Genomic DNA, 12060 nt, shown 5'->3' with positions numbered 1-12060 from the left:
ATTTTTTTGTATTAATTAAAATTTTAAAATGGCCTATTCAAAATCTTATTTTATTAACTGATTTAAAAAACAAAAGCTATACATATACAAAAATAAGCAAAACAAAACAAAATAGCCTATACATTAGGCCTACAATTTTTTATTGTAGAGTAGGCCTATTATTGGTTAAATAATATGAACGCGTATTATTATTAAGGGGTAAAATAGATTCTCGTCAATTTGGTAGTAGGAAAAAGGCTTCCTCAACTCACTATATCTTGTTAGTCTTATTGACTCTACACTCAAAGAAGGGTAAATGATATGTTTAAACCTATATGTGCCACTGACTTTACTAAGCTTTTGATCTTGTTGATCGTGTTGATCATAATGAAATGGGAACTTAACACTAATAATATTGTGTCTAGAGCTTCTAGACGTTTATTTTCCTTGTGCATTTTGAAGAAAGCTGGAATCTTAATTAATGATCTGTTGACTGTTTATATGGCTTATATAAGACCTATTTTAGAATATGCTGCCCCTGTTTGGCATGGCGCTATCACTAAGGACATGAGGGTCCAAGCCTATTGAAAAGGTACAAAAGAGAGCTTTGCGAATCATGCTAGGTAACAACTATGTGTGCTATGATCCTGCATTGTCTGTTACTGGTTTACCGTACTCTTGTTGAGAGAAGAAACAAACTGGTGTTGTCTTTCGGGGAAGGCTTATTAAAATCCGAGCTCTTTAGAGAAATACTTTCCCCTCTTCATAAGCCAGCTCGGTCTCTCAGATTCAACCGCTTTCTAGAAGTACCTCATTGTAAAACCAGGGGTGGCGCCAGGATCTTCCCGACGCGGGGGCTACATTCTCCGACGAGGGGGCTATGCGAGCGAAGCGAGCATCACTAGGCTGGGGGCCAGGGGGCCGCCAAGGGCCCCCGGTGGGGGTCCAGGGGGCGAAGCCCCCGGAAGCAACGCGTTCTAGCGTCATTTGAGGTCATTTTAATCAGATTTAGGGTAGCCATTTTTTCCATTTTTTATAATGCATAAATAAAATACTGCGTGCAAAAAAACGATGCGCGATGACTGTTTCAATCCATATTTTTTCAATTTAAAAAATAAAAGTTCAAAGAAAATTTAGAAAAATAGAGTTGGAGGTCCCGGAAATTGGACTTATTATACTTCAAAACATGAAATAAAATATATAAGTCCCTATCAAGGTTGTGACTGAGCTAAGAAATGTTTGAAAAATAGAGATGTTAGGTCCCGGAAAATGCACTTCTTGTACTTCGAAATATGACCAGCTTTATTGTTGGGGCTGAGCTAAGAAACTGTTTAAAACTAGAGCTGCAGGTCTTCAAAAAATTGCATTTTATACTTCGGAAACATCAGGCATAGAGGCTTAAAAAACGCAAGCGTAGAACTTTTTCAGTCGGGGAAATAAGTTTATTCCTCCCAACAAGTGTATGCGTGCGTACCATCTGGACTTCCGAGTGGTGAGAAATTCATGACATACAGGACATTGAAAATGTAATAACTTAGCTATAATAAGATGTTGGCTAAGCGAAAATGGCATGTTTTTTTGTTTAGTAATGGATGAAAAATTTATTTTAGGTGCCCCACGGTACAGAATGTTACTTGTAAATTTAAAAAATTGGTGAACATACGAACAATTAACATAATTCGTTTTTGCTGTAGTGTAGCGTACGTCGACGCAGTACACGACGTAACCGTCAGTAAACTTAGCCTGGAAAATAACTACAGTACACATTTTGGTCCCTGGATGGAACATGATATCACGCGTCTCGACCCAACGTTGAACGATTCGTACAAAGGGATACCGCCAGACAAGTGCGAACCTAGCTATTGTTTAGTAGTAAGTTAGATCGCTGGCAATAATGAGTGCTTATAAAGTGCATAATATCACTCTGACGTACTCTCTCACGGTCAATGAAACGTCGCGGTTTTCTAGGCGCTGAAGCTTGCTACGAAGTGAACGCGAACGCTTTTTACTGTATATTATATTCCCCGACAAAAAGTACCCGTGTTTTCTTCGGTAACCGTCGGTAAACTTCGCCTGGAAAATAACTACATTACACATTTTGGTCCCTGGATGGAACTTGATATCACGCGTCTCAACCCAACGTTGAACGATTCGTACAAAGGGATACCGCCAGACAAGTGCGTACCTAGCTAATGTTTAGTAGTAAGTTAGATCGCTGGCAATAAATGAATGCATAAAAGTGCATAATAGCACTCTGACGTACTCTCACGGTCAATGGAACGTCGTGGTTTTCTAGGCGCTGAAGCTATATGAAGTGAACGCGAACGTTTTTTACTGTATATTATATTCCCCGACAAAAAGTACCCGTGTTCCCCGACGGGGGGGCTAGGCTCCCCGACGAGGGGGCTAGAGCCCCCGTAGCCCCCCCGCTGGCGCCACCACTGTGTAAAACCAGCAGACTTAGGTCGTCTTCAGTTCCCACCATGGTGGATATAATTAATAGGTACCACTAGCTCTTTTTTTAGATATGTAATAAGTGAATGTTTTAAGGTTTTTTATTCATGTATGTTTTATAATTTTATGGTACGGTATCTAATTTTAATAAGATGTTTCTATTTTTATAGCAATTTTAACTAATTTTTAGTCGCATGGACGCGACTCTATAGCTCACTATGTCGGTCGGTCGGTCTGTCTGTCGGTCTGTCTGTCTGTCGGTCTGTCTGTCGGTCCGGTATCACTATGCGTTTTATCGCTTTTCTGTATTTTTTGAACTGTTTTGATGTCAACATGTGGGCATTTACGTGAAACCTCCTATTGTGAATGACGTTAGAGTTGCGCAACGTGATTTACGCGCGATTTAACGATTTTCTCGTATTTAACATAGGTCAAAAACCAAATAACATTTTAAATTGAAACTTTGCAAAAGTTTAATTTATATCAGGTGCTAACTTTCTGTTGAAAAAAAATGTGTGTTTTACACAAAGTTATGCGCGCACGCGCATTTACAATTTTAAAATGCGCAAAATTAATTTTTAATCAACTTTCTACGCGTTTCTGGTCATTTTGAGCATGTCAAAAATTCCCATACGCGCGCGGTGCGCATGTAGCGTTAAATACATACTTTTTTCGCGTGATTTATGTTTTTGCAGCCTTTTCTAATAATTTTACCAACTTTTAAACAATTTCGACTTAAAATTACGTCATACTGAGCACGTCGAATTGGATAATTTGCGCACGTTTTGATGAAAAAGTTCAAAAATTCGTCAAAATCATGCCTTTTTAGTCGCGTGGACGCGACTCTATAGTTCACTATGTCGGTCGGTCTGTCTGTCTGTCGGTCTGTCGGTCTGTCTGTCGGTCCGGTATCACTATGCATTGTAGCACGCGACTTAATGGCTGTTGGCCTTGTTAGTTATTTGTAATACAATTCATTTCAGTCCTTGACTGTCGTTTTGCAATATATTTTTATATACCGAATAAATAAATAAATAAAATTATCAATAAATATTTATCTGTACGGCATCAGTTTTATTATTGTTTTATTTTGTTTCTGATGTGTAATTAAAATGAATATTGAGCCATGTAGGTCTTACATTATCATAATCATTGTTATGACAAATGCCGTCCTTATGATTATTTGTTTATTGTTTACTATATTGTTAGTGTGTCACATTAACTGTTTAAAATAAGAACACATTATTTATTTCATGTTTTCAACTTCAAGAAAACCACATTACTATATCTTCCTGTATTCTGGCTATAATCGATTTTAGTCGTAAAAGAACAGAGGCGGCTCGAAAATGAGGAGAGGGTGAGTGACGCTTAACAAATATTTTTTTGGCCCTCATTAAATTAAAAAAAAATATCATAAGCATTGTAAATTTGTAAAAAAAATTTTAAATATAAACAAAAATATATTTTTTGTAAGCCGAAAGGCCTATATAAAATCTAGGCCTACACCTTGTTCTTGCCATATTTATTCGAATACGGAATAGATTTGAAACAATTGATTTGCGGTTTAATTATTATTATTATTGTTGTATTATTGTTAAGATCCTGCTTGACCACGTCACGCTCTTGTCTATCCTACTTAAAGAATAGTGTCATTTATAGACCTTGTGAATCCATTAGTCATCACTTTAATAAAGCGGGTCTCTAACGCCAACCGGTTGTTGTGAATACAGCATCACTTAATGAATGGCAAGAAGCACTGGGTTTCTGTTCGAAAAGAACTTTTGTTTTGCTAAAATAATCGATCTCGAAATGAAGTTCACTGGACTTTTTTACGAGACTATTTGAATATCACAAATGAATTTAATACAAGATAACTTGTGATGCAGATAAAATGTGTCATCAAGTTCATAATTGTACATTCATTTTAAAGTTTAAAAAGATATTTTTCATCAGAAATATGCGAACTGGGCAGATAATGTATAAAAATCCTATTATTGTAGTAACAATTCACAAAATTCACAGCATTCATTTTGAAAAGAAGCCCCACCTTTTTAGTTTGCAAAAGTAATCCTTAAAAAAAACTCATCTTGAAAAGGCCACCTAAAAATACTTTAAAAAGCAGAATCCCATAGTGCTTCTTTTCGAGGTTTTACGGTAGGACGTGATTCCACACAATAGATTAAATGAATGGGCCTATTAAAAATAAACGCCATATAGAAGAGTCAAGTAGGTATAGCATAGTCGAAAAAAGACGGATGCGTGTAGCTGTCATGGAAATGATAATTACTTAAATATAATTACTTAAGATACTTAAATAGGTCTATATTGGTACTTTGATCCACTTTTGCGTTTGCCAAACACCAACAACACAGTTTAAAAGAGAAAATCGTTACCCTTAATATAGAAACATTGAATAATAAAATACAACTAAAGATTCATTGAAAAACCTTGACACTTCTACAGCTATTGAAGAAACTCCTCGGGAACATTGACACTTTTACAACCAATGAAGACATTCTTCTGGAAACTTTGTAACTTCTACAACTAATGAAGAATCTCCTGGGAAACATTGAAACTTTTAAAACTAATAAAGACATTTCTAGGAAACATCGATACTCCTACAACTAATGACGAAACTCCTGGGAAACATTGACACTTCACAACTATTGAAGAAACTACTGGGAAACATAGACACTTCTAAAGCTATTTAAGAATCTCCTTTAGAAACCTTAACATTTTTACAACTACAGCTAATTGAGGAATCTTTTTTTAAGTAACAATAATACTTCTAAAATTAACAAAGAAACTTCTCGGAAACATTGACACGTCTATAACTAATGAAGAAACTCCTCGGCGGGGACATTGTCACTTCTATAACTGATGTAGAAACTCATAAGAAACATTAACACCTCTACAACTCATGAAGAAACTCATGGGAAACCTTGTCACTTCTACAACTAATGAAGAATCTTCTGGGAAACATTGACACTTCTATAACTGATAAAGAACTCATGGGAAACATTGAAACTTCTAAAACTAATAACATTGACAGTTTTATAACTATTGAAAAAGCTCCTTGGAAACATAGACACTTCTACAGTTATTGAAGAATCTCCTTTAGAAACATTGAAATTTCTACAACTACAATTGAGGAATATTTTTTAAGTAACAATGACGCTTCTACAATTAATGAAGAAACTTAACTTGGGAACATTGACACTTCTATAACTGATGTATAAGCTCCTGGGTAACATAGACACTTCTACAGCTAATGAAGAAACTCATGTGAAGCATTAAAAGTTCTACAACTAATGGATAAATTCCTTAGAGTCACTTAATCTACAACTAATGCAGAAAATCTTGGGAAACATCGACACTTATTAGACACATTGAAACTTCTACAACTTCTTTCTATAATTGATGAAAAAACCTCTTTGGTAAATTGAACTTCTAAAAAAAATGAAGAAATCGACACTTCTAATAAAGGAGCTCCTCAGAAACTGGATAACCATTATTCCATAAGAGAAACTCTTATAAACAATTAAAATATCTAAAAGAAATCTTCTCAGAAACATCTACACTACAACTAATGAAGAACCTCCTTTAGAAGCATTGCCATTTTCTCATTGTTGATGGAAAGCCAATTAAAATAATACAGGGTTTGAAGATATAGTAATAAGGCGAGACAGTTTACTTAACATTCAGTGATAGTTACCTGATATTTTTGGGTTTATTGTGTTTTGCGTTGATATCTTGGAGTGTATCTACTACAAAAGTATGCAATGGGTCATCATCATTTCATCTTCGATTTTAAGTCATTGTCTTGAATTATTAAATCAACAAACAACACAAGATAATTATGTACAACGTTGTTTTCTTTAATAAAAAGGTTATAGTACACCGTTCAATTATATTACCGTACACCTTTTAAAAGGAAATTCGAAATTGTTTTCTACTTTACAAAAACTAGCTAGTCCTATCATGTTACACGAATATTACGCGAATATGGCATACGGAAAGTATTTTAAAGTAGGCATACATACATTATTTAAGTTAATAAATATCACGTAATAAGCAATTAGCTATATAAATTTAGAAATTACACTATTGAACATTAGATATTTCCAGGAAGAATGAACAATGTTTAACTGAAGTATAACAATTAGACTAAGCACACAAGCTTCTACTGAATTTAAAATCATCTAATTAAACAATATTATGAAGACGTTAGCATGATATAAACTATGTTTATCAATATTGAGACATTACATTCATTTCACAACCGAGTATTAGCTGTCATTAGGTAAATTGTGATTGACTATTTGCAGTCATCTAGATACGAGTCTATAGGTATACATTCCGTACCTGTCTACATACGAACATATTGACAGCAGAATCGGGTTGATTACACATTGTTGTTTAAGATTATTATCATACAATGATTAAAACTAAACTAAATTTAATGTTCGAGTAATTCTATATTTTACTTTCGTCGGATCTACCTTTTATACAATAACGTTTGAACTAGGCCTATAGTAATTGTGAATTAAACATTGTATGACCGAATGAGTGACTGACTGTAAATGTATATATACAAAATAATAATAACAATAAGCATAAACAATGAATTCATTTAAAGCGAGTTACTTCTTTGAAAGTGTAAATCCTGGTTGAAGAGGTTCTTCACGAGTCATGGGAACGGTAAACGGACTTACAGACCTCGCTCTTGCCAAACAAGCTGCTATTCGTTTGCGCTTTTCCTCTTCTGCTTTGGTTTTCTCATCATCTTTGATGGGGGATTCTTCTGGATTTTTATCTTTTGTACAATCTGTTTTTTCATCTGGTTTGTCTTCTTGTTCTGTTTGTGGTTCATATTTTTTGTCGGGGTTTTGATCTTCGGGAATTACGTCCTTTTTCGGGTTTTGTGGTTTCTCAGTTTCATCTGGATTGCCCTTTTGGTTGTCCGTGTTTTCTACATCTGTTTTTGTTGACTCGTCTACATTTGAACTTTGATCTGTTACCGGGATTTCTTCTTGATTTGTGTCCTGTTTCGAGTCTGTTTTGTCTTCTGTCTTGTCGTTCTGTTCAGCTTGTGGTTCCTCAGTTTCGTCTGGATTGCTTTCTTCATTATCCGTGTTTTCAACATCTGTTTTTGTTGACTCGTCTTCATTTGAACTTTGATCTGTTACCGGGGGTTCTTCTTGATTTGTGTCCTGTTTCGAGTCTGTTTTGTCCTCAGTCTTGTCGTTCGGTTCAGCTTGTGGTTCCTCAGTTTTGTCTGGATTGCTTTCATCGTTATCCGTGTTTTCTTCTTCTGTTTTTGTTGACTTGTTTTCATTTGAACTTTGATCTGTTACCCTGGGTTCTTCTTGATTTGTGTCCTGTTTCGAGTCTGTTTTTTCCTCTGTCTTGTCGTTCGGTTCAGCTTGTGCATCCTCAGTTTCGTCTGGATTGCTTTCATCGTTATCCGTGTTTTCTACTTCTGTTTTTGTTGACTCATCTTCATTTGGACTTTGATCTTTGACCGGGATTTCCTCTTGATCTGTGTCCTGTTTCGGGTCTGTTTTGTCCTCTGTCTTGTGGTTCTGTTTAGCTTGTGGTTCTTGAGTTTCGTCTGGGTTGCTTTCTTCATTATCCGTGTTTTCTACTTCTGTTTTTGTTGACTCGTCTTCATTTGAACTTTGATCTTTGACCGGGGTTTCTTTTTCATTTTTATCCTGTTTCGAGTCCGTTTTGTTCTCTGTCTTTTCGTTCTGTTCAGCTTGTGGCTCTTCAGTTTCATCAGGATTGCTTTCGTCGTTGTCCGTGTTTTCTACTTCTGTTTTTATTGACTCATCTTCATTTGAACTTTGAACTTTGACCGGAGTTTCTTCCTGGACCTCAGGAATGTTATTGGGTTTAGTTTCTGTTGTGTTATCATTTTTAATTTCTTGTTGTGCGGGTGATTCGTCGTTTGTGTCTGTATTGTGGTCATCGTTGTCCATTTTTTCATCTTCTGTTTTTGCTGACTTATCCTCATCCGGCCTTTCAGCTGGATTTTTATCCTGTTTAGTTTCTACGGTGTTTTCCTCTGATTTGTTTGGAGGTTCGTTATTTCCATCGGTATTGTTATCGAAATTGTCTATATTTTTATTTTCTGGTTTTGTTGACATATCTTTTGGAATTTCATTGTTGGTTGTGGTTGGCCTTGAATTTGAGCTTTGTTCTGCTGAGTTGTCCTCTGATTCATTTTCGCTATCTATACTTTCATTTTCTGGTGTTGTTTCATCTTCTTTTGATGTTTCCTCAGATTTTTCCTCATCTTGTTTACTTTTTATTGTGTTATCTGTTTTGTTTTCTTCTTTTGCTTGTCTGTCAATTTTGTCGATATCACTATCTTCATTGTCTATAGTTTTATTTTCTGTTTTTGTTGACTCCTCTGAGTTCTGGCTTTCAATTTTGTCTGGAATTTCATCTGGATTTGTATCTTGTTTAAGTTCTACTATTTTGTCTTCTGACTTGTCATTGTCTTCCTCCGATTGGCCCTCCCTTTTATTTGGATTGTCATCGTCAATTTTCATATTTTCATCTTCGGGTTTTGTTAAGTCATCTGGATTTGGAATGTTTTCTTGTACCGGTTCTTCTTTTGGATTTGTATCGTGTTTATGCTCCTTACTGGGCTCTAACTTGTTTTGTTCTGCTGTTGGTTTGTCATTTTTATTCGTATTGTCATTGTCTAATTCTTTATCATTTTCTATAAGTGGTTTAATTACTTCTGTTTTTTCTGAAGTTGAGGAATCTTGTATTTCATCATTCTGTTCTAATTAATAATTTAATAAAAAAAAAATATTGTTAGAAATACTGCCAATGTATTAGTAGAAATTTTTCTTTCAAGAATACTATGGATTGTTGAAATGCAATCGTGTACAACGGACTAAGAATGTAATATTGGGATATCTTCACCTGTATCTTGCTTTGGTTGTTCTAAATTGGTATCTTTGTTTTCTTCAGGTAGTTGTTCAGGGGCTAATTTGTGAGGTTTATCATCTACCACTGGTTCTTTTACTTTAGTCACTGTGGCATTAGGAAGCTGCAGAAGTTGTGCACTTTCAGTTTCATTATTTGGGTCTGCAGGTTTTACGACATTGTCTTGCAGAGTGTCTTCTGGCAATTCTAGTATCGGTGGTGTATGTACCACCTTGGTTTTTTCTTGGTCCTCATGTACTGTATTTTCTTGCACTAGCCCTGGTAGATCCTGTTCGTTGTATTCTTGTCTTGGACTGGGAGACCGATCTAATTGAGGCTACAAGGAAAGTAATACAAATAAACATCGTTGATTTTAAATATTAATTAATAACTCGCAAATTTCGGGGTAGATAAATTACAATTGATATCGTCCTTATAAACTAAGTCTCAATTGAAGCTTATGGAGTGTGGAATAGAAACAATCGTGGGCTACTGTACTCTCCTGCCACTATAGGTAAAATATATTCAATACCCTTGAAACTACCAAGTACCATCTCAACCAGGCCTACTCCAATCAACTACCTTTTCCCGTTTATAAACAATATTAATACATTATGATATTTGTATTTAATCCATATCCATAACAGTATCAATAATTAATAGTAAATTTAGTTAAGTTAAAATATAATTGATGTAACTTACAGTCTTCAATCCATCCTCTGTATCAGACACATTGTATGGATCATTTTCAGTTTCTTGTATACGATTATGTAATGGTATACTTTCTAAATAAAATAATCATAATAATTGAAAGCTATTAGTATTCTGTGTTTAATCAGAATAAATGGCCTAGACTAGGCATAGCCTAATTCTATATAAAGAATTTTAATTTGAGCATTTATTAGACTTGAAACAGATTCCGAAAAACACGATATTAGCCAACCTAAATCAACCAATAATTATGCTGTTGTTACGCTGTGATTTTGGCAGCATAATCATGACATTATTAAGTTAAAACCTCGAATTGGATAAATTGTCATTGTCCAAATTGTACAAAATAAAACGTTAAATTTGAACCGCACATGACCGTAAAAGTGATTCTTTCTTACCCGTTGCATGAAAAAGAGCAGGAGACTGACGAGCTGGAGGTAAGATTCTCTGAAAGAAAAGATTACTTTTTCACAGTAGTTTTCTTTTATCAACGGTAAATGTTAAATTGTATGAATAAATCCTTATTTTGTTTTTTTAGTGAACTTGCTAGATAAACGTGTCATGTATAATATTTGGGGATGTTTTAATGTGCTGTTTGTGTTGATTATAATTTACTTACCAAATGTTGTTGATCTTGATTCTGTAAATTTGCAACTTTCGTGCGGGCATTTGATTCATTCATGTAGTACTCTTGAACCTACAATAGTGATAACATATAGGAATTTTAAAAACACTATTCTTGTTTAGTCGCGTGCAAACACGACTCTATAGCTCACTATGTCGGTCGGTTGTTGGTCGGTTGGTTGGTCTGTCGGTAAACACTAACTCAAATTTGCGCACGCTACTGCAGCCATGTAATATGGCCTTGTTTTATGGCCCTACATTTTATAGTATTATATATACGAAGTACACACACTTACATAGCCATATTCTCTTAATTACAATCTTAACAAAATAGACACAAACTTATTTATTTTAAACAGTACTATTCAATAGCTTTATACTCTCGTGTATATTTCAAGTGACATTTGGGACTAAAATCATTTCATCATATCCACGCACATTTCAATGTAACAATACTATTTTTAATTCTAAGCCCACATAAATTGTCACCTACTATATGATTTCGCATTCCAAAAAATATGAAGATGTAAATGGATAAAACGAGACCAAACATGGCAAAGAAAACTTGATAGCCTAGAGAGTTGATGTGCTTCGTCGTTAGACCTCCGAACAACCAAGTCAAACCAGTTAGAACAGCCACAACACAAATATCCCTCAGTGAGATCCTATCGAAGAAATATTAGTAATAATTGATAGTAAAACATTTAGGCCTAAATGTAATATTTACTTATATTTATGATATTTTGACATTGCCAATGATATTTTTGTCACAATGACCTATTATGAACATATAGTATTCATAATGTTTGATTATAGTGATATATTAATTGGTTTTAAACCGATCGGTTAGGTACATTACACTAGATATGGTTCCAGATGGTTGACATCCCTGTACACATTCTTGTTATTATTGTAGTTGATAAGTATTAAACAACTGATGCAACTCTGTAAAAAAAACACATGGATTTTAGTGTCGTAAGGATAATTCCAAAACATCTTAGTTTATTGATTGTAATAAAACCCTAGTTGTTAGTGTTTAAATAAAGCAAACTGTAACTAAAATGAACAAAATAAATAAGCCTAAATCAGTAAATAGGAAGTGAAATGGGAAAGACATCACTGGTGTAATGTGTTTAAAAAAAAATTAAATTTGCAGGTAGTATAAAAAGTGGACGGAATACCCGGTTAAAGTACTTCAATGTGTCACTCCAATACTCCTACCACATACACAAACATGTACAGTTAATTTAACATGATAATTAATGCATGTGAAACCTACGTTTTTAAAGCAAAAATCATTAATGACAGAATACAACTATGTCCACTTACTAGCATGATTAAAACTGC

General features: G+C 34.6%; 1 protein-coding gene across 1 annotated transcript; it reads right to left on the bottom strand.

The window, feature by feature from the left end:
* Positions 1-6309: 6309 nt before the first annotated feature.
* Positions 6310-12048, bottom strand: LOC140054826 (uncharacterized). Its single transcript, XM_072099919.1, has 8 exons — positions 12043-12048; positions 11573-11658; positions 11207-11378; positions 10709-10786; positions 10488-10536; positions 10081-10163; positions 9376-9715; positions 6310-9232 (listed from the first exon to the last, which is right to left on the bottom strand). The coding sequence occupies exons 1-8, from the start codon at positions 12046-12048 to the stop codon at positions 7077-7079; spliced, it is 2970 nt and encodes a 989-aa protein (XP_071956020.1). The 3' UTR covers positions 6310-7076.
* Between the last annotated feature and the right edge of the window lie 12 nt (positions 12049-12060).

Source organism: Antedon mediterranea, chromosome 7, assembly GCF_964355755.1.
Source record: "Antedon mediterranea chromosome 7, ecAntMedi1.1, whole genome shotgun sequence".
Lineage (NCBI taxonomy): Eukaryota > Metazoa > Echinodermata > Crinoidea > Comatulida > Antedonidae > Antedon > Antedon mediterranea.
Note: the sequence above shows the minus strand (reverse complement) of the source record. Positions and strands in the feature narration are given on the sequence as shown.